General features: G+C 43.6%; 1 protein-coding gene across 1 annotated transcript in view; it reads right to left on the reverse strand.

The window, feature by feature from the left end:
* Ccdc109b (coiled-coil domain containing 109B) overlaps positions 1-23,942 on the reverse strand; it is a gene marked incomplete in the record, with an annotated part of 73,883 nt that overhangs the window by 43,941 nt on the left and 6,000 nt on the right. Inside the window, 1 exon segment of the mRNA XM_013505398.1 lies at positions 22,556-22,692. Within this exon segment, the coding sequence (XP_013360852.1) occupies positions 22,556-22,597 (42 nt within the window).

Here is a 23,942-nt window from a genome sequence, read left to right on the forward strand (position 1 = left end):
TGAGGAATCTTCACAGTGGTTGCACCAGTCTACACTTCCACCAACAGGGGAGAAGGGTTCCTTTTTCCCCACAGCCTTGCTAACATTTGTTATTGGTTGATTTCTTGATAACAGCCATTGTTTCTGGGGTGAGATGGAATCTCAGTGTTGTTTTCATTTGCATCTCTCAAAAGACCAGTGATGTTCAATATTTTTTTAAATACTTATTTGCCTTTTCTATGTCTTCATCTGAGAAGTGTGTATTCATCTCAGTTGTCCATTTTTGGACTGGGTCTTTAAATTTGGGTGGGGAGGGGTCTGACGTTTTAGAGTTCTTTATATATTCTAGATTTTGGTCCTTTATCTGAGGAACACTTGGCAAAATTCTTTGCCCAGTCTGTGGGTTGTCTCTCCACTCTGTTGGTGGTTTATTTTGCTGTGCAAAAGCTTTTTGATAAGATGAGATCCCAATTGTTGAATCTTTGTGATATTTCCTGTGTGATTGGGGTTTTCTTCATAAAATCTTTGCCTACATCTACGTCTTAGTTACTTTTCTCATTTCAGAGACAAATTCTCAACATCCAAGGGAAAGATTTATGTAGCACAGTTTGTAGAAGTTTCAGGCCATAATCAGCTGTCCCAAAGGTAGGGTGGCATGGCAGAGGGGCATTGCAGAGGAGAAACAGTTCATGGTGTCAGAAGACAACAAAGGCAAGCAAGCGAAGGACCTTAACAGCATCTTTTTGCCACTCTTATCTTCTCCAGGCTACTTAGGGTGGGTAGCTCTCACATCCTTAATACTAGTGCCTTTAAGCCTAGCATGGCATGATGAATCCATTCCAGTGACACACACTGTAGATCCAGCACTTCTGAAAAAGCCACACCTACAACAGCATGAGGCTTGGGGGACATCTAAACATAAGCTACAACAACCTATGTCTTCAAGAGTTCTACTTATTCTGTCTCCTAGCAGATTTAGTGTTCTTGTTTTAATATGTAAATCTTTGATTCATTTAGATTTTAGTTTACTGCATGGTGAAAGACATGGGTCTAGTTCTAGTCTTCAGTATGTGGAAAGCCAGTTTTTCCAGCACCATATATTAAAGAGGCTATCTTTCTTCCAGTGAATGTGTTTATCACCTTTGTCAAAGATAAGGTGGCTGAATGTGCATGGAGGTATTTCTGCATCTTCTAGTCCCACTGTAGGGGACAGCGACTCTTAGCATATCATTTTAAGATAGAATAATTCTAGTCTTAATTCAAGCCTCAAAATGTGTCTTGGTTGTAAAGAGTTAACTTTGCACTCCTGATTTAGCCCTGGAATGCTTCTCCAAAGACAAAGAACACCGGGGCCTAGATAACTACCTATGACCTTGCCTTGGTTGTTTCATCCTTTCCCTGGCCCTAGATAAACACTGTAACCATACAGGAAATGTATGGTTACCTAAAGGGGGACATATAGAACAGTACAGAAAGTATATATCATTGTGGTTGGGCTCATGACCAGAGCCTGACCCGGTTACATAGCACAAGGAAAACAACGTGTGGCTAGGGCTACAATATTCCAATCTGTTACCATGGAAACCAAAAATATATATAAGCTGGGAACAAAGCCTGGCCCCTTGCCCACTTCCCAGATTGGCAAATGGAAGGAAGGGTGGCTAGCCTCAAATTAAAGCTCTGCTTCTTCTGAATAGCATCTTTTCTGTTTCTTGTGGAATACAACCCAAATTCTGCCATTACACCACTGATCCTTGGGTCTGTGTTTTCGCCATTACCATGCCGTTCTTATCACAGTAGCTTTGTAGTATAATTTCAAGTCAAGGATTGTGATGCCTCCTGCCTTGCCTTTGTTGTCCAGGATTGTTTTTGTTATTCTAGGTCTCTTCTGGTTCCAAATGAATTTTAGGATTGTTTTCTGTAATTCTGTGAGGTACACTGTTGGAATTTTGATTGGGATTGCATTAAACCTGTACAACAATTTTGGAAATATGGCCATATTCACTATGTTGGTTCTTCCTACCTGAGAACAAGGGGTACCTTTCCATTTCCTGATATCATCTTCAGTCTCCTTTTTCTGGTAATATAATTTTCAATGTAAAGATCTTTTATTTTCTCCATTAGATTGATTCCTAAGTATTTCATTTTGGGGGGTGCTACTGTGAAAAGTATAGTTCCCTAATTTCTCTTTCAGTGAGTTTGTTATTTGTGGATAACAATAGGAATGCTATTGATTTTTGTGTGTTGACTTTACATCCAGCTACATTACTGCAATTGGTTATTAAATCTATAAGTCTTCTGGTGGAGTTTTTGAGGTCTTCTATATACAGTCACATCATTTACAAACAATGATAATTTAACTTCTTCCTTTCTTATCTTTATTGCTTTTATTTCTTTCTCTTGCCTAATTGCTATTGTTAATTTTCTAGAATTATATTAAATAAGAGTGGTGATAGTGGACATCCTTGTCTTATTCCTGATTTTAGGATGAAAAGTTTTAGTTTTTGAACATCTAGTATGATGTTGGCTATTGGTTTGTCATAGATGGTTTTTACCAGAGAGACATAAAGACCACCTATTGCAATTTTCTGTAGGGTTTTTTTATTTTATCATGAATGGGTATTGGACTTTGTCAAATGCTTTTTCTGCTTCTGTTGAGTTAATCATGTGGCTGTTGTCCTTGGCTCTGTTAATATGATGTATTATATTTATTGATTTGCATATGTTGAATCATCCCTGCATCTCTAGGATGAATCCTATTTGACCATGGTATATAATCATTTTGATGTTTTGTTGCATTATGTTTGCCAGTATTTTACTGAGGGTTTTGTGTCTATGTTCATTAGGGAGATTGATCTGTTGGTTTCTTTTTTGATTGGGTCTTTCTCTGGTTTTGGTATCAGGATAATGCTTTTCTCCAGGAATGAATTTGGGAGTATTACTTCCTTTTACATTTCATTAGAGAGCTTGAGAAGCAGCAATATTAGATCTTCTCCAGATTTCTTGTAGAATTCAGCAGTGAATCCATCAGGACCTGGTCCTTCCTTTGTTGGGTGATTTTTCATTACGTCTTAAATTTCATTTACTGATATTGTTTTTTTTTTGGAATTTTTATATCTTCTTGACTCAACTTGGTAGTTCATATGTATCTAGGAATCTGTCCCTTTCTTCTGTGTTTTCCATCTTATTGGAATATAGGTTATTGAAGTAGGTGTTAATAATCTTCTGGATTTCTGCAGAATTTGTTGTGATTTCACCCTTTTCATTCCTAATTGCCTGTATTTGAGTATTTTCTTTCCTTTTTAAAGTAAGATTGGCTGAAGGCTTGTCAATTTTATTTAATCTTTCAAAGAATCAACTCTTCAACTTATTGATTCTTTGTATTGTTTAGTTAGTTTCAGTTGAATCAATTTCTACTCTGATCTTTATAATTTCTTCCCTCATATGAGCTTTGGGCTTGACTTGCTCTTCTTTTTCTAGAAGCTTGAGGTTGAACATAAGGTTACTTATTTGTGCTTCTGGTTTTCTTTTTTTTGATATGGGAATTAACTACTATAAATTTCCCTCATAGGACCACTTTCATTGCATCACGTAAGTTCCAATATGTTGTACCGGTATTATTATTTAGTGACTCTTGGCCTGAACTCAGTTGCACCTCACCCTGACACTTGGAGTGGCTAGATGGAGTCAATGCACAGCTGCTCTGAGTTCTGACTTTCACTGGACCATTTCCAAAATAGCTAACAGCCAATCATCCTCTCTTGTGGGACATCTGAACCTGAATACCCCACGGTCACTGCAGTCCAATGCTTCCACTACTCCATTCCACTGATGCATTTTTCTGTGGAGGCCTCTGAGATCACCAGCAGTCACCATGCATCTGCAGGTTTGAGCCACCCCTCCCACACGGACAGCTAGGGTCAGGGAGAAAACACCTTTTGCCACCTCCCTCCTCCCCATGTGGTCCCTCTCTTTGCTCTCCCCATGGGCTCTGTTTCTCACATCAGATCCTTGCTGGATTGCAGGGACCCCCTTCCCTCCTCCTTCTCTTCCTCATATTGCTATATCCCAGTATCTGGATTCCAAATATTGAAGTCTCTCTGTTGCTCACCATTCTGCCATCTTCCCAGAAATCTCTCATTTTTTGCTTTCTTGAATAAACTTTGCCACTATTTTTTGCCTGTTTCATTCAAGTCTTCCTTCAAGACAAGAAGAACCTGGGCTCCCAAGGACTCCAACTCCAGAAAGAGAGCTGAGCTATCCAGACCTGGTAATGTTTAGTTTGTGAGCCACTTGTTAGAAACAAGTTACCGGCTAATGCAAGGACTGGCTTCTGCTGGATTCCCCCTGCTTCCTGTCAGCCTGTGCACTCGGACAAGAGAACAGTTCCATTTTTGAAGCCCCATGGGCGAGGAACTGGGGATGATCTCAGCTTGACAGCCAGCAAGAAGGAAGCTTGGGGCCGTTTCCCTGAGAGGAAGTGACTCCCACCAACAACCACAGCTCCAGGAGACACCACAGGCCCAGCTACGGGCCTCTGCAACATGCCTGGGTTCTTGGCCCTCAGAAGTGGTAAGATAATAAATGTGTGTTGTTATGAACACTGAATTATAGCGTTTTGTTTGGCAATGAGTAATTCTCTGGTTTCTGTGCCAATGTTTCTTTGCTGTTGTCTCTTTCGCTAATCTCTTTTCCTTGTTGGCTTATCTTGCTCTTATTCCTGTAGTGCTGTCTTGTTAGGACTTCAGGAAGGACAGTGTTTGTTGAACTGGCCATCTTTTATTGGAAGTCATCTTCAAGTCTTCTGTTATGGACTAAATGGTTGTGTTCCTCCCCCCCCCACACACACATTTATATACTTAAACTCTTAAGTCCCAATGTGATGGCACTGGAAGGAGACTTTTAAAAGACCATGAGTTTTGGGTGAGGTCATGGCATAGAAAACCCATGCTCAGACTAGAAGAGGAGCAAACACCAGGATTTCCTCTCTTGCCATGTCACAAAGTGGCCATCTGCAAGCCCAGAGCACTCAACAGGAACAAGTTTACTTGCATCTTGATCTTGACCTTCTGAGCCCCCAGAACCAGGAGAAATTAATGTGTCTTTTCTGGTAACTCTATTATATTATTTTATTATATTATTTTCTGCTACTCTATTATAACAGACTAAGCCAACAAATAAATCACAAGACCAATCACACTAATGAGAGAAAAAATTAATGCACAGTCTCTTTTCAATGAGTTATTCTAAAATTTCCATGTTCCAAGTATAGTCAAGGAGATTAAGAGAAATTCTATGTTACAGAATGTTCTTTCCTCTTAATCATTTGATCAGTGCAGCATAATCACAGGGCTTTATTTTCTTCTTATACTTCTAGCTAGCAGTGGAATTGAAAACGTCCCAGTTTGCCATCTGCTTCATTTTCACAAGCCTGAGCCACATCAATAAAAGTAATAGCCTTCTAATCAGCAGCTCTTCAGAACAGAGAGAGAAAGAAATAGAGGCCTAGACTGCAGCTCTGATTTGAATCACAGTGAGATTTGGCCACAATTTTGAGAAATCCTCACTTGGATTTTATCTAGGCAATTGAATTACTCCTTTTAGCTCTAAAGTCACTAGTTTTGTTTTGTTTTGTTTTGTTTTGTTTTGTTTTGCTTTGTTTTGAATAATAGGGACTGTCAGAATTTGTAAGGATCCTTAGTAAATGTGAGAAAATAAAATTTCCCTGGAGTTCTCAGTGCTCCTGTAAAAGGCCCCAACAGAAAGCTAGAGAGGCAAGCCAGAGAAAGCTGGCCTTCACTTCCTCAGGAAGTATTTTACCTTTTGCATATCCTGAGGTCCATAGCCATTTGTGCAGTACCTGCTTTTATCATGGGAAAGGAAGGTGAAATTTCTCTTATCTTTACAAGACACCAAAAGGTTACCACAAAACAGACCCTAGGCGAAGCTGCAGGGGTCAGGGAGAGCTGTGTCTGCGGAATCCAGAAGGGGCAGACTCTCCTGGTCGAGACCATCTCCCACCTGCCCCTGGGACCATGATGTTTATCTGACCCTTGGAAAGATGCAGTTCCATTCCAAGAGCGTATTGGGACCGGGATCCTTTCCAGCCACCTCCAAAGGAGCAAAGGCTTCTCTGGGGTCCGCCTCTCTTCCGTAGAGAAACGGGCAAAACACATTTCTCCTGTCTCTTACCCTGGGAGGAGCCCTGCCACCTGCACTGAGAAATTTCACTGATTCCCTTCTCAGTGTCTGTGCCTCTTGGTATGGGACATGGCACTCACATTCAGTGACGTTTATATATTTACATCTCACAATACCAGGGGGCTCACTTGGCAGACCCTCTGCAGGATGACAAAGCAGTGGCGAACATCAGGCCCAGGGTCAAACAAGCCCACAAGGCAGGGGACATCCACTAGGAAGCAATGAGACCCCCCTCAATGCATTTACATTAATCTTGAAGAAAAGGGCTCCTTAGAGGGGAGATGTGCTCACAGGACCCTGAATTAAAAGATAATGAAGATGCGGCTCACAGCTCCCCAGGGAAGGACTGAGGGCCTCTCCGTTCCAGTCCATCTCAGCGGGATCCTGTTCTCAAAACTAAACTCAGGACTAAAAGTTTTCCTCAAAGAACTCCCGGACCCACTCCATCACTGGCTGATGGGGGCCCAGGGATGTCCAATGCCCTAAATCCCCTCTTCAGCCCCAAGGCAATTGCAAGTGAGTCAGTGGGGCTGCCCAAGCCCCAGCTGAGTGAGTGGATTAGGCTGATCTTCAAAAGGGCTTTTAACCTATGAATCTATGAATTTACCAACATGACACAGAAGAACAGCAAGTAGAAAATGCAGGACCCACTGCACCTGCGAGTGTGGGGGTTTGTGAGGTGCCTGGGTGCCCAAGGCTCAGAGACCCCAGGCCGCCTGGGTCTAGCACATTCTAGACAAGGAAACTGCAGTCCCAAAAGCTGAAAGACTTATTTCTATTGAGATAAAATATATGCATTATTTACTCACCAAAAATTTCTATCTCCTTCCATAGAAGCGGGTTGCTTATCACAGTGCAGATGTCCTGCCCAACAAGCACCTTTCTGACTGATCTGTGTCTCTAAGATACTTCTGTACCAAGAACACTCTGCCCTCCACACGACAACCTCTAGAGCCGTCATCCAGCCTGGCACGGTGGTATGCAACTGCAATCCCAGCACTCTGGGAGGCTGAGGCAGAAAAACTGCAAGATCAAGCCAAGCCTGGGAAACTTAGTGAGACCCCATCTCAAAATAAAATCGGCTGGATATGTAGCTCACTTTTTAAGGGCCTGGGTTTAAGCCTCAATACTGGGGGAAGGAGACCAAAAAAACTATCATGCATAGTAATATGCTGTTAACAAGAAGTGTGAGTCTGGCCGACACAGCTGCGGTCTCTGTAGGACTAGGCCACCCGTGGAAGGTGATGAAGCAGAGCTTCAGAAGCCTCGAGGTCACTCAGAGGACCCAGCAGACAGGTGTATAACGCAGAGCCACACTGGAGCGCCTGGGAACTCACATGTACACGCTTCGCAGTTCAGATACTTCACTTTAGAAAGAAGAGCCAAGGCTTTCTAGGGTGTGGGAGTCCTCCCAGGACCGCAGGCTGGGGCGCAATCCTCCAGCACGGCCTCCTCCATGCAGGGGAGGGGTTAATGCATGACTGACAGTGAGTGCATGACAAAGCCAGCACAGTTATCTTGAGCCGTTTTGTCCCCCTGGGAAGAGGGCTTGGCCAACTGCAGCCCCTCAACCTGAATCTGTTGGCCTCCCCCTCCTGAGCTGAATCGGCCTCTTTTATAGGTCACTAGCATGCCAGTGTATTTAGTTACAGCAACTGAAAGCACACTGAGATAGGATGCTGGCTGCTCCTGAAGCTCCCAAGATGTGTGCAGTCCCATAAGACATTCAGATAACAGAGGGCAAAGACGAGGTTCAAGCCAGGGGAGGGACAGCCCAGGGCCCTGAAGGGAAACTGCGCAACAACTTTCCTGATCTGACAGTCAGTGCTCCCACCCACGTTCAGCACTTGATAGGGTTCGAATTCCACGGTAGGCCACGGTGGTTCCACTCTGCTTTTGCACCACAGAGCTTAGTCAGATATCCACTGTGAAGACGACCTTCTCCACTTTCACATTCTCCCCCAGATGAAGCGGTAGTCTGGTTGTTTTTTGTAAAATGTATTAAATGTCAAGGACATTCTATCGTTTTTCATACACAAGTTAAAATTTCAGCACACTTCAGATATGATGATGGCCCCAGCCTATTTATTCTGACACAACTCTTGCCTGATACGGAGCAGCTGACTGACCTTACTCTGAATAGCTGGACTTACACTGGCCCACTGCAAGGACGGCATGATTCTTTCTGCTGATGTCAAATCAGAAACAAACTCATCCTTTGACTATGGGAAGAACTGCATATATTTTCCAAGTAAAGCAACTCATGAGAAGTCTGTCTCTCCCCAACTCTTTCTTTCTCTCCCCACCCCCACTTTCTCTATCCCAAGCAAGCACACTAGCACTGAGCTACACCATCAGCACAGGAAGCCTCAGGTGGAAGTTCTCAAACAAACCCCTTGTGATGGACCTCACTGGTGATATGAGAAATTCATGGCCCAGGTCATAATTTGATTCAGTTTGCCAGGTATGGTGGGCCATGCCTGTAATACCAAAACTCAAGAAGAGACTGAAGCAAGGGGATTACCACAAGTTCAAGGCCAACCTGGACTACACAGAGAGACCCCATCTCAAGATAAAAGAACTTAAAATATCCCAAATAATTTGACTCAGTTTTCCTGCGATTTAGGCTCCCTCCAGAAGTCCCGTTCTTATCCAGGACAATAGTCCACTCCCGAAGTTCACAGTGAACTCACGGGCTGGTGGGAAGGTCCTCCTTGTGCTGCCAACCGGCTTTGTCCCATCCAAGGTGCTCCATCCTCACTTCCGGCCCAGCGGAGTCTACCCAGAGCGTTTCTGTTGTAGAAATGCCTGGGGATCCCCTGAAGCAGAAGAGAAGTGACAACCTTCTAGACAGCAGGTGTTCTGAGTATAAATGGAGTCAGGCAGTGGTGGCACACACCTGTCATCTCAGCACTTGGAAGGCTGAGGCGGGAAGATCACGAGTTTGAACTCAGCCTGGGTAATTTAGTGACTTAGTAAGACCTTGGCTCAAAGGATAAAAAAAATGTTTTTAAAAGGTTATGGATATACATGTAACTCAGTGTGAGCTCAAGTTTAGTTCCTAGTACTGCAAAGAAATATTACATATGTATACTATATAAATACATATTTACCACATATACATGCAGGTACATATATGGAAGCCTGGCACTACGCGCAGAGGGAGATATCTCTTCTGGTAGGCTCTTCTGCTCTTAAGAGACTAAGCAATGCATTGCCAACAGTTGGGGTCAGGGCGCAAGGCGCTGGCGGAACTCCTGGAGGCTGAAGCCACCCTGGACGGGCCAAACCATCGGAAACGCAGGGGCCAGCACCCCCAGACTTACTGAGAGCCACACCCTGGCCCAGACCCCATGCTCTGACAGGTGGCACCTGTGCCAGTGTAGAGCTAAAGATCTGGGGGAAATACAGTACTGCGTCTACTATTAATGATGATAAAAACCAACTCAGAAAGCTGAAGTTTCTAACGTGGCCGCATTAGCTCACTTTATGACAGATCCAAAGCAGGAGAGCTAGCAATGGCGAAGCTCTTAGAGCTTTCAGAGACCAAAGCCCACTGCCACGCGCTGTGGGTCTGCACCGCTGGTGTGCAGCATGGGCGCCTCACAACCATCGACGGTTCTGAGCCAAGAGCCGATTTTCAAATGAGCTTCCCTTGCCTCTGAATAAAAATACTCACTTTGGCGTTCTCAATAAATTCTACTAAAAAGAGTCATTCTGTGTTTGGGGACTTTCCCAGCTCATCCTCATACAGGCAGATGCAGAAAGGCGTGAGACGCGTGTCCCTGAGTGACCTCGAGCAGCCAGCCACATGCGGAGCTGGAGGCACGTGCAAGCCAGGGCATGGAGTCCCCATGGGGGCACCGCCCAGCTGCAAGGTGGTCTCCGGGAGGAAGGGCCTTGGGCATCCGCTCCCAAACTTGCCTTTCAACGCACTTTTGCCCAGTCATGTTTCTTAGACTCTTGTGATTCCCTGCATGCTGCCTCCAAACTTCGGAGAAACCCACGCTTAATTCTGTAGGGAAATACCAACATAAGATTCCACTGTCATTACCCAAATGGCCCCTGCCCAGCCCTCCACACCCAAGAGCATGTATGCACCTACACTCCTCCTCCATGGACTAGGAAACACCAAGCAGCAGCGATGCAAGCTTATCACTGAAAACCACAAAGGAAATGAAACTTATCAGCTAAGAATAGTACATACTTTCTTTTAGGAAGTACATGAAGCATATTTTTTTCATACCAATTTATATGCATATTTGATTCATAAGGTATGCACATATAAATCCAACAAAAACAAAATTTTAAAAATTAAATTGCTTTTCTTTAATTCTTTTACTTGGGCTTCTAATTTTTAAAAAGCAACCAAATTTTTAAAATCCCATAAGACAACTAGATAAGACAAGGAAATTGCATTAGATTTAGTTTTTCATTTGTTATAAGCAAATAGTATTTTTAAACTAGAGTAGAAAAACTGGGCTGGGGATATAGCTCAGTGGCACAAGTGCCTGCCTAGCAAGTGCAAGGTCCTGAGTTTTATTCCCAGTACAAAAAAAAAAAAGAAAGAAAGAAAAAAAAAAAGAAAATGGACATTGGTCCTATAGAGTAGAAAAATTTATAAATAAAAGTGAAAGTAAGCCAATTATACAGCTATAACAAATGTATCCACCTTACTGTTCAAAGATATTTTCAAACACACCTCAATTTTCATACATCTTCAAGGATTTTTTTATAGGTAAAGAAATTGATTTTGAGTTTTCAGGTTAGGCATGTTTAAATGCTAAAGTCCATGTAAATATCCCAAAATTCCAAAAACTCAGAAACCTAAAACATTTTTGGTGCAATGTATTTCAAATAAAGGATACTCAACCGTCATCTTTTAGAAAACATGTATTCATTCAAAGATATAGGGAATTTAACATGAAAACCTGGAATGTAACTGAAAAGTGTTACATAAACAATGGTACTGCCACATTAGGGAATATTATATAACCATTAAAAATAGTAAGAGTTTTACTAGGGCTGGGGATATAGCTCAGCAGTATAGCACTTACCTGGTATCCATGAGGCCCTGGGTTTGATCCTTAGCATTGCAAAAAAACCCCAAAAAGCCAAAAAACTAAAAAATAGAATATTATTAATATACTAATAACTGCACAAATCTTTAAAAACCTTTCTGATGTATTTGGTACAACAAGTTTAATATGATCAATACTTTATTTTTATCTCATATTCAAGCTCTCCTATATATTCTTCTACCTCTACAGTTTTTCATACTGAGCTCTCCAAACCATATGAAATTTTGTGAAAGTGTGAAATAAAAATTCGCACTTGTTTCTCCAAATGGAGAAATAACATATTTCAGAATCTTTGACCAAACAGCCTACCCTTTCCTTGCCGAGCTGAAATGCCGCTTTTGTGACGTGCTGACTCCTGCTACCGCGCAGTCCGACTCCGCCCCATCTTTCTCTCCCTGGTCCACTGAGCTGGCACCGGCGCGGGGCCACAGGGCTGCAGCACAGCTGCCTGCCAAGACAGTGGTTTGTACAAATCCCTTCTCATTGTTTTTCAAAATTTTCTGGGCTGTTCTCTTTCTTGAAGGTTTCAAAATTAGATTCTGAGCAGTCCTACTGCCCTGGATCTGCAGATTGATTTATCAATCGTTCTTCAAACCCTACTCACTTCCTGTGAAACTCAAGGACAGATAGGGCCCAAACGGCAAAGCCAGGGACTGGTAGCGTGTGAGGTGATAGCTGCCCGTGAGACATGGCACGTGGCCCTTGGTGGCCAAGAGCAGAAGGAGAGTCAGGCTGACCCATGTCACCCTGTCTGCCCTGCAGTGCGCTGTCCCTGAGGCAGGACAGGAGCTCTGGCCGGTACTGAACTAAGCCATGGAAACACAGCAGGACAGACTCTTATGGCTTGAAACATTGCTTTATAAATTAGTCACTTCGTGACTGCTTCGTATTAAAATCCAGGGTTTTTTACTTGAGAGTATTTTGGGAGCTGGCATGTAGCTCTGGTAGTGCGTGCTACCTGGGACCGACTCCCAGCCAAATAAAATAAAAACTTCAAAAAAATTTTCATTTCAGGCTGGTTCCAATTTTTTTTAAGTTTTCTTCCTTCGTAAGGCTTTGCTCCAGTATTTCTTCTCTTCTCCAACTGCTGCCTTCACTTTAGCTCTTTCCTTTTCATTTTGACGCATCTTCTAAATATACTTAAAAGTTGACTACAACACACAAATCTTTTTCACGTGAGTGATTAGGATTTTGCACTGACACACCCCAGGTGTGTCTGAGTGAATTCACAAGTCCGTGTCCCCCCTCAGGAACAATGTTACTGTTGTTTGCCAGAAAAGCATCACAGATGCACCCAGCAGTGGTGCAAATCCACCCATGCTCGCCACCCATTTGAGCGCGTTCGGACTGAGGACACCACGTGGGGGGTCCTGTCGTGAGTGTGAGGTTTAGTCAGCAACTCCACAGCTTAAACACACCACAGAGGGGCAAACACCAGCCCGCAAACTTTGGGTTTCAAATCCAGAATTATGCATTTTCAAAGGCGAAAACCAAATCTCACAACAGTCCCTGAACTCAGGCCACGTCTGGTCTCACTGCAGGAATGAGAACCAGGCATCGGAAGGCGGACGGAGAAGACGGTTGCTGGGGAATATCGGAGGCAGGGAGATGGATATTGGGCAGGGAGACGGATCCGAGAACAGATGGAAATGAGGATGTGCAAATCCTCAGCAAACAGGAAGGGACCAAGAGCTGGAGGGAGGGGAAAGAAGAGAGGGAGAGGGGAAACGAGACAGCACCGAGATGTGTTAGGAGCACGGACCAACTCCCCTCGAGGGGTGCAAGCACGCATGCTGCCAATGTGAACAGTACAGACAAAGTTTTGTAAAAAGCATGAATAGCAAGCTGCTTATTCTTGCTACCTGTTTTGTTCATTTTTACCATCCAAGAATGAAATAGATTTCCTCCACAGGATAATCTTGGGTTTGCCCAAGCCTAATTTGTTTCTGTGCTCTTTAAGATAGGGAAGAGAAAAGAGAGGGGTTGTAGTTTACTGAAAACACAGGATTTATTATGAGGACTTGGGGTTAAGCCCTGGCTCCACATTAATGATAGGAATGATTTATTTAAATTTCCTGGGCTTCAATTTTCTCATCTTTAAAGAAAAGTACTTGTATAACAAGGCACATAAGCCTGTGTACACAGAGTAATTTGTAATAGGTTATTAGCATGTTTTTGAATTTTTGTACATCAACCTATCATTCAGATCTCAAGAGCTACATTATTATATATTAGTTCATGTCCACTTAAGAGAATAAGTCTAAATTTTAAGACAGTGGCTGTTTGGGAAAGGGGAAGAGGGTGATTAACTGTAATCAAATTACATGGAGACAGTTGTGTATGCTTGAATACACTCTTGCAATATGATACTGACACAGATCATGTTCTGAAGTTTCCTGGCCAATGGCAGGGTGTGCGGTGTGGTGTGTGTGTGTGATCATCGGCATCTCTCCCAGGACTCCAGGGAGGGGGCTTGGTAAGAAACAGCTTTTGGTCGTGTCTGCCACGGGTGAAGCATGACCTATCATATCAAATATGATACTGACACAGATCACATTCTGAAGTTTCCCAGCCAATGTTCTTTGATTATTTCTAGTCACACCTAACATCAGATTTTGTAAAGAAAGCCTCTTTTAATTAGCTAAAGTTAATTAACTGAATTTCCTCTTTTGGAAAGCCCACTGCATGTCTTGGAGGTGGGGGAGTGCAGTTTCCTTGGAATTTTATTCAGCACTTAACTACTTATTTGGAAACTTTTATAAGATGTCTTAGGAAATGTTTTACTTTTATGTCCTAAACATGAAACGAGTATGGCTATGTAATCTGTGTAGTACCTTTTAAAATTTAATTGCATGGCTCCTGTAGAATTCAAGCCTCTGTTTCAGACTATAAAACAGTCATGTTTTAGCAATACTGGAAGTGCTTCCTCAGTTAAGGGCAACCAAAGCCTGAAACTGTTCTGTTTGTTTTTGAGAAAAGAAACAGGCCACTGGAATAAACCAGACTAGTGCTTGGGGTGCAGGCCTGAAAGGTAATGGGCCAGGTTGGAGCTTAGCAGTTGGGGAGGGTGTGTGTGTGGTGTGGTGTGCGTGTGTGTGTGTGTGTGTGTGTGTATGTGCATGTGTGCATGTATGTGTGCGTGTATGTGTGTGTGTGTGTGTGTGTGTGTGTGTGTGTGTGTTACCATCGGCATCTCTCCCAGGACTCCAGGGAGGGGACTGGGTAAGAAACAGCTTTTGTCCGTGTCTGGCACATGTGAAGCATGACCTATCATTACATGTCATTAATCAAGCAAAAGGAATACTGAACCCGATGTCTGCTGATGTAAAAAATATGTACAAGCTTGAATTTGAAACATCTGTGTCTTCATTAAACACTTGGCCTCTTAACCTGCACTGAGAATCTTGCAATTTCAGTTTGACTGGGTGTTACGGGCCTTGACTCAGACTTGGGTTCATGACTCCGTGCCCCTCCTCCGCCCCTCCTCCACCCCTGCACACAGATCCAGGTTACCGCCCCACACACCACAGCTCTGTGACTGATCCTTTGCACATAAACTCTCCTCTGACTGCCCTAATCTGAGTGGGCCGTCTGTTTCCTGCTGGGGCCATGAATTATACAATCACTTCACCCTCTAGACGTCCAGCGTTTCCACACTGTGCTGTACTTTATGCTGGCTTTGAGTAGTATCTTTATTTTCCTTTGCCGGTTTGATGAAACAAAACAAAACCAAAAAAGGAAAACAAGAAAATTTTTTTACTCTGTCCTGTTGTTTTTGCATTTCTTTGACTACCAGTGGGCTGGCTCTTTTCACCCACGTGTCATGTCCTTTGCCCGTTACCTGCTAAACTCTTAGTGCTTCTTCTGAGTCTGAAGGAGCACTGCACATGTACTTATTATTTGGATGAAAGGAACAACCATTTGCTTGACTGAGCTTGAGCGAGAATGGAAATTGAAAGATGCGGGGCTGCCTCTTGGAGCTAAATGTTGGACAAGCTCAGAAATGGACTGGAATCAGAGGCTCGGGCATGATACTGCGGCCGGGAAGTCCTTCTGATCCAAACTCCATTCTCCTCCATACAACAGCAGTCTCATTCCGCTTATCACTACAAGGTGCTTTTCCTTTGCCCCAGCTGCTCATAGTAGAAACTGCTTCACTACCTACCAGCTCCAAGTACAATTCCACTGTTCTAAAGGGCAGTCAGTGTATCAGGAAGCCTAGACTCAAATCCAAACCCTTGGGTCAGGTGACCAGTTGAACGAAGGTCAGGCATGACAATGGCCAATTTTGCTACACTGTGTAGGTAAGAGTAGTTCTCAGAAAAGCAAGGCGATAACATAGACCACAAAAAGTGATAGCCATAAACCAAGGAAAACAAGGTGATAGCCATAAACCGAGAACATTACTATGCTAAAGTATAGCTTGAACAATCTTAATGGTCACTGTTGTACCTATGAAAGACCTTTTTCTGACATCTAACAGCTTTAAGCAAATAGCCATAAATATTAAGATAGTCCCTTCTTACTCAGCGTCAAAAGTACATTCAGATAGTATGATTTCTCTTCAAAGGAGGTTCAGTTTTGATGTTTTCACATAATTGCAGGCAGAACAAGTGCTGTTGATTACAATGCAGAAATGGCACAAATTCAGACTCCACTAATTAAATGGCAGCACAATCTCACTCAATAGGAAAACTAATTAAAAGAATCTGGCTGGACTCATTATGAAGTAAACTTCATATATAAACAAGGCTGCAGAAGCTCCCAGCAGTGCAGCCAAGCTTAAGCAACAACAGCTATGAGTGGCACGCCTGTCGTTTCCAGGCAAAACCTTGCAAGGAGCCTTCTAAACCCCAACCTTTTACAGAAAGGTGAATAATTTCATAAAGATAAAAAGGTAACAAACTCGCTCCCACTAAACAGCTACGACACTGTAGGCAACCCAGAGCCTTCCCCGGTGCGCAGGCGGATGGTAAAGGGTGGCAGAGGAAGGGCAATGCAGCTGGCTCCCTTCTAGCTTAGCATCTGAGTTTATTGATCCCCAATTGTCACTGGCTTCTGGCTTGCTGGATATCAAAGCTGGGTACCTAAGGGAATGCAGAGAACATCAGAGATGAAAGGAATCTTGGGAATCAAGGCTACCCCACCTCACTTCCACTTTGATGAAGGCCAACCCCAGGCCCAACTGAAGCCAACCTCTTGGCTTCTCCATAATCCACTTCTTCCTGTTGCCTCAGCCTCCCCTCCACACACCTCTAGAAAACGCCAACTTGTTTGGATCTGTGAGTCTTACTCAGAAAGCAACAGGGCTGGGCGTGGTGGTGCATGCCTGTAATCCCAGCACTCAGAAGGCTGAGGCAGGAAGATTCTCACAAGTCAAGGCCAGCCTGTGCCAGATATGATTAGGTAAAAAATTTGGGAAGGAAACACTATACAACGTCATGCTAATGCATCTGTTTCTGAACATACCCTGGACTATATATTAGTCCTAGTTTTATGGTATATATTGCGATACAATTTGTTCTAAAACAGCAGCTTTCAATATCCTAGGTATGTAGGATTTCCTTTTTTGGATCATATTTATAATAAGCCAGCTTATAAAATGCCATTAAATTCATATACTAGATGTGCCTGACACTTCTACAACTTCTACCATTGCTCATTTAGCTGACAGTGATTGTTTAGAAGATCACGATCCCTCCACAGGAAGTTCTTCCCTAAAACCACGCTGTCAGCATCTTTTCTCAGCTCTATGGTTTCCTCTTCTATCAGGTGTCACTGCATAAGATTTCATTCTGGCCTCAACTTCTAACCGAATGCTTTTTTCTGGCTTCTTCAGCTCAGTGAACAAATGAGACCGCACCTTTGCCTATTAAGTAACAGCCCGGAGGGCAGCTTCTAATGAACCTTCCAAGCGTCACACGTTCCTGTTCCAGCCCAACCTGAAAATGCCAAAGTTCCAGCATCTCCTTTTGACATTTTTTAGGAAGAAATAAAGTCTCTGTGTAAATATCTGTTGCTGAGGAACCCTTATAAGCGGGGCTCATTGTGGCTTGGAAATTCAGCAACCCCCAAAACAAAACCACTTTGGTTCCGACCCAGAGGACGCAAAGAGAGCTAAACATGCCCAGAACTCCATTCTTTCTTCTTCTGTGGTGCAGTCAGGCTGGCTGGATTTGGTCCCTGGTCAGAGCTCCATCTCTCTGCCCACGTACAGCTAACACAGCCAAGTGCCACATTCAATGAAATATTCAACGGAAGCTGAGCGCAAGTGACATGTGACACCTTCAGGCTCAGCCCTCTATACCTTGCAAGACCTAAAAAAGTGCAAAAAAGCCTCTGTCCTTTTGACTGTGGGAGTTGGGTATGAAGAGGACAGGAGGACAGTATAGGTCAGCTCAGGTCCCTGGATAACAGCGTGGAATGGAGCTGCTGCTCGGCCTGCTAAGTTGACCTCAGAAGCATTTCCCAGGTAAAAAAAAACCCGTGTTAAGAACAGAAGTTTAATTATTGCTGGACATTTTGTTTCAGCAGCACAGCTTCTTCTAAACAGTAGAGACAGAAAGTTCACTTTAAAAGCAGGTTTGAGAGACAAAAGTGAAGAAAACCATACGTGTACTGATCAGAGTCCCAGTGTTGGGCCCAGGGGAAAGGTAAGTGATGCCGTGGATTCAACCTGCTGCCCAAGGGAAACAAACTCGGTGGAATAAACACGGCGCCAGAGCCCACATCTTCAGCTCTCACCCAGTGGCTACTCCCCAAGTGATGGGACACCCCACATGATTCTGACTCTTGCCCTGGCTCTGGACAGCAGCCCAGAGCACGTCTCTGCCCAGTCCTGGTATTCTCTACTGTCCCCTGATTCTCCGGGCTCAGGGGCCCCGGAGTGGTGCGAGTCTGAGCACAGGAGATTGCTGCGGCCTCTGTACATCCTCACCTTCTTCCTCTTGTTTTCCACCATATCGATGCCCACTGCTCCAGCTGCGTGTACAGTGACCGCAGCCTTGTGTGACTGTGAGCTGGCTCCAACCAGCTTCACTCATCACCTCGCACAGTGTTTCTATTACCACCACCAAAATCTTGGTGTGGAGTCCAAGGCTGGCAGATTATCACCTGTCAGTCAAATCTCATCTGTTGCCATATTAGAGAATAAAGTTTACTGGAATACAACTACACCCACTCCCTACTGTATTGTCCACACTGCTCTCCACGACCACGGCAGGTCTGAGTAGCTGGGACAAAGGCCACAGGCAGCAACACCTAATGCATTTACTATCTGGACCTTGACAGGTAAAGTTTACTAATCCCTGGAATAGATCAGCATCATCCCTGACATAACATCAGCCACCTTCTTATACCTCATTCACTAGCACAAGTACCTGAACTAACAAAATAAACATATATATATATATTTTTCAAAGATATAAAAGTTATGGTACCTGCTCTTTAAGAGGTACAATGCATAAAGAAGGTGAATATGAACAGGGAAAGCAGGCATGCTGATAAATCAGATACACAAAAAGCACTAATACAAGGGATTATACAAGTACCACATGACGGTAAATAGAACAAACACTGTGCAGGCATAAAAGAAGATTATTTCCATTCCAGGTAACCAGGAAGGCTTTCTACTTATGGAAGAGGTTTTTTAACAAGAAATAGAATGGGTGAGTGATAAGCCAAGTGGCCGTGCATGAAACTGTCACTCCTTATAAAACCTATTACAAATAGAAGGGAAAAAATGGAAACAAAGATTTCTGTAAATGGGAAGGGGGAGACGGGTTGAAGGGAGGGGAGGGAATGGAGGAAAAAGAATCAAGGTATATAATGTACAGGTACAGATTCCCTATGATGAATATAATCAGTACGTATGAGAAATATGTACTCATAAAAATATAAAGTTGAAAAAATTGCATTACGTCTGTGTACTGGTCATCTCATCACTCTCTTTCAGGTTTCACCCTGATAACCAATAGTACCGAGGCACTCACAGTGTCTGTCTCTCCACCTGGAGACTTTTGGTTGGCCCTGCTGGCCAGTGGACTAGACAAAATACAGGCAAATCTGATGTAGTGCACACCCCAAAATGTAACATGACTCAGACAAAAGAGATGCTTGTTTTTCTCATAGGTAGGCAGTGAGGAGCCCCCTTGAGATCAACCAAGTGTGGGAATCCTTTCCATCCAGTGGGCCAAGCTGGGTCCCCCATTGCATCTGCATTCCAGCCCAGCAAAAGGAAGTGAGAGATCAGCCTTCCAGTTAAAGATGTATATTAGAAGTTGTACCCATCACTTCCTTGTCATGTGGATTATTCAGAACTTGATCACATCCAAGGCAAGGAGGACTAGAGAATGCCGCTTTGGGGAGTGGCCTAATGGGCCAGGGCAAGGGTGACAAGATTAGTCATGCCTGAGGAAACAGGCAAGGAAGTGATAGGCAGGCACGTGTTTCCTAACATAACACATCCCCGGTCTAATCTTCTACTTTTTTTATTTTTTATTTTTTATTTTCCCCGGTCTAATTTTCAATTTCAAATTGAAATTCTATGGCCTACTGTTCTGGGAAGAGTGAGTCAGAATCCCAGGAATTAAAGAGGTCTGTGGTCAGGTTCTTTCTTATTCCCAGTCTGTCCCAACATGTGTGAGCAACATGAAGCTTTCAACAGCCAGTCATAGAGGAGCACATTTAACCTAGTATGGAGTAGCTGTGAGTTCTTTAAACTGTTAAGAACAGAGGATTTGTTTTTCTGGAATATCTGTTAGCAGCCTAGGAAACACATTCTGCAGCACCTCATCTTGTGACACAGAATTTAATTTTAATCCTGTATTACAACATTTTAGTAGGATGTTTAAATGCTGATGGACATCTACCAAGGACGGCACATCACAGGAACTGTGTCTGCTCCCACATTCCGCTTTCTGGGGTTCTGTACTTTCTTCCCACTCAGAATATGTCTGTAAACCTCAGCTGCCCTCAGACCTTAATCAGATCTCACCTCTTCCATCTCTGCAATTTCTAATGAGATTCCTTGTCTAGGAAATTCTTCTAGGGTTTATTGGTTCTAATATGCATTTGACAATCACAAACCAACTGAAGAAAGCACACACATCTTTTTTAAGCACCTTCTTGTCTTCCATGAAACTTTTAAGGGTCTTGTATGAAAGCCTACAGCGTTGATGTAAACCACCAAACCTTTCACTGAGATCTCACAGCTTGACTAAAAGGCAAAACCCAACAGGGCATGCTGGGGCACACCTACCATCTCAGCACCCAAAGAGGCTAAGGCAGGAAGATGGAAAGTTTGAGCCAAACCTGAGCAATTTAGAGACGTAGTGAGACCCTGTCTTAAAATAAAAAATAAAAAGGCCTGAGGATGTAGCCTGGTACAAAGGCCATGGGTTCAAATCCTAGTACAAAAAAAAGGGGGCAAAACCCATCCTAGGGCAAAGGAAATATGGGCTGGACATGATGGCATATGTCTGTAATCCCAGCATTTGGGCTACATAGTGAGTTCAAGGCCAGCCTGAATTACATAGTGAGACTGTCTTAAAACACCAGTAAATAAATAAATAAATTAATTAATTACAAAAGGCAGATTTGGACTTAACAACGAAAGAGCAGATGCATGATAAGCTGTACCACAACTCACAGTAAACCAACCTAACCAAGGCGGGGGAAGTAGAAGCTAACTTTCAGATAAGGCATTTTTAAGAATCCAGGCAGAACCAGGTGTCTTGGAGTGGGTCGGGGGTGGCGGCAGAACCAGGTGTCTTGGAGTGGGTCGGGGGTGGCAGCACTGCAGTAGCCAAGGGTCTGGGAAGAGCTGGGACCTCCACTGCCACCACCCTACTCATCGGCGCCACCCTACGTCTAGAAAGATGAGGACAGTGCAAGGGTCCCTGTGGCCCCACTGGACTTAGAAGTGCACTTTCCGTGCATACACAAAAGACTCCGGCTCTAGGCCCTGCCACTCTGCGCTGGGAAGCAGCACCAGAAGTGTATGGCACTGACGGACTGACACCGGCCCGAGGCCCAGCATCCAGAACCCTGACAGAGGCTGGTCCCGGACAGCTCCACCTGCTCCCAAACACCAAAAACTAGATTCCTCTTTCTTAGGGTTACTCTATTTTCCAAAAGGTCAGTTTCGTATTTTGTACAGGAGTTGTGTTTTACAACCTTTTACAATTTTTTTTAACTAACACCCTAACTTATTTAACAAGTAAACCTTCAGTACTCAGGCTAGTAATTTTTGGCAACCACAAAGCAGCATTTCATCATTTAAAACGAATATGATCCAATACTCTGAGGATCCCAGTGAGAGAAGTTCCTTAGCTGTGGAGAACAGGAGTGCGACTACCCAGGTCAATAATCATGCTAAGGCCACAGCACACTAAAAGCAGCCTCAGGGCTGGGCACAGGCCACACCCTGCAAGTTTGATGTCAGCCTGGACTTCAGAGTGATTTCAGGGCCAATCTGAATTACATAGTGAAACCCTGACTCAAAAACAAACAAACAAAGAGTAGTAGCCAGGAAAACACTTGTATGCCAGGATGTCCCGGCAGAATTTATATATTTTGTTCAATTATGTTAGTTATGTTCTTTAAAAATCATGATATGAAAGCATATCCGAAATAAGTCAACCAAGATAGAATTTAAGATTACTATTTGCTTATAACAGAAAATGCAATGTGTATAAAAGTTCTTGTTAACTTTTTTAAAATGAACAATTATTCAAGCCTCATATTTCCAAAAGTACACAAGAATACTTCTGCCCCTAGGAGGACAGGAAATTGAGAAGACAAGACCCAAAGAACACATCATTAAGGAACTATGTAGAATAATTTCTCTCTCTCTTCTGCCTCTCTCTCTTTCTCTTCTTCAGATACTGCAGACTGAACCCAGAGCCTCCTATATGCTAGGCAAGTGCTTTACCACTAAGCTATACCCCCAGCCCTGTTTACATTTTGTTTTCAGACAGGGATTTCTTAAATCATTCAAGTTGCTCTTGGACTTGTAAGTCTCTTGCCTCAGCCTCCCAAGTAACTCAGATTGTAGATGTAAACCAACGCACCTCGAAATATTTCATTCTTTTTTGCCCATTCCTTCTTTCCTTGAGCCAACAAATATTTGTTATGTATTTCCTGTGCCACAGCAGAGGAAATAAAATAAAGGTGCAGAAAAGTTATTTCTGACCATGGTGGTTCTTAGAAACGAGGTGGGAAAAGCAGAGGTACTCCACTAACCGTCATGTGTGGCTGAATGATACAGGTGCACTTAAGGGCTATGAGGCTGGAAGAAGGGTCACGCTGGGCACAGAGATCTGCGGAGACCTCATCAAAGCAGCCAGGGTGGAGATGGTGGCCTCTGGAACTTAGGCTTGAAAGAGTAGAACTCAGGAGGGTGACAAGGCAGATGAGACACTGTCAATATCTAGAAAGAACACTTTGTTTTGGTGGTGGTGGTTGGGTCCTAGGGATTGAACCCAGGGTCTCCACACTGAACTATGCCCCCAGCCCTTATCTTATATTGTGAGACAGGGTCTTACTATACTGCCAAGATTGGATTTAAACTCATAAGCCTCCTGCTTCAGCTTCCCGGACTGCTGGGACTACAGGTGTATGACACCTTTTAAAACACCCTCTTTGGCTGGGCATGGTGGTGCACACCTGTGGTCCCACCACTCAAGATGCTGAGGCAGAAGGATTGTCACAAGTTAGAGGCCAGCCTGGACTATATAGTTAGCTTAAGGCCAGCCTAAACTATATAGGGAGACCCTGTCTCAAATAAGTAAATAAATAAAATGTTCTCTTCAAATATCCCATTATATTAGAGGTGTCTTGGTTACTTTTCTCTCATTGCTGGGACAAAATACCTGACACCCAAAATTAAGGAAGGAAAGGTTTATTGCACTTACAGTTTGGGGAGGTTTCAGTCCATACTTGGCAGGTTACAAGGCAGAGTGGCACATGGCAGAGGGCTACCACTCATGGCAGCAGAACACAGTCAAAGCAACAAAAACAGACAAGGGAGGAATGGCCTCAAGCAGCCTCTTCATCTCCCTTACATATGCAAATTATCCACCCCAGGGTGAGTGTAGCTCTCACACCCATAATCAATCAAACTCTAAAAGCCTGACCCATGACCGCACGAGGCTTTGGGGGGACACCCAGACACAAACCATAACAAGAGGCATTCATATACCAAAACTAAAATATTTAACAAAGGTGAGAACTCCACATGAACACATACACAGTCAGAAAAACAACAAATATTTGTCAAAAGTAATGGTACCCTCTTCCTTTCTCCAGCCAGGTTTGGGGCGTTATATACTGTCATGCCCAAAAAGTTAAAATGAGCTAATTTGGTCACTGTGAGCTCTCTCGGTGGCCTGCTCTCCCTTTAAAGAGTACACTTCCTTTCCTTCATTTAATACCTTCAATAAATGTAAAAGTTCACTACCTGTGCACTTGTCTTGACCAATTCTTTGTTTAGGGCACCAAGAACCTGGAAAGCACCCCTGGGAAGAGAACAGCCCTCTCAACCCCAGTAACACAGTTTTGGCAAGCCAGCCAAGAGGCCCCATGATACACCATGGGGAACACCCTGCAGATCCCCTCCACCTCCAGATCTCTCTTCACTACCAAGCTACAACCTTCAGTTTGACCCTGAAGGAGTCATAG

This window comes from Chinchilla lanigera, unplaced genomic scaffold (genome assembly GCF_000276665.1).
Source record: "Chinchilla lanigera isolate Chin_1 unplaced genomic scaffold, ChiLan1.0 scaffold00095, whole genome shotgun sequence".
Lineage (NCBI taxonomy): Eukaryota > Metazoa > Chordata > Mammalia > Rodentia > Chinchillidae > Chinchilla > Chinchilla lanigera.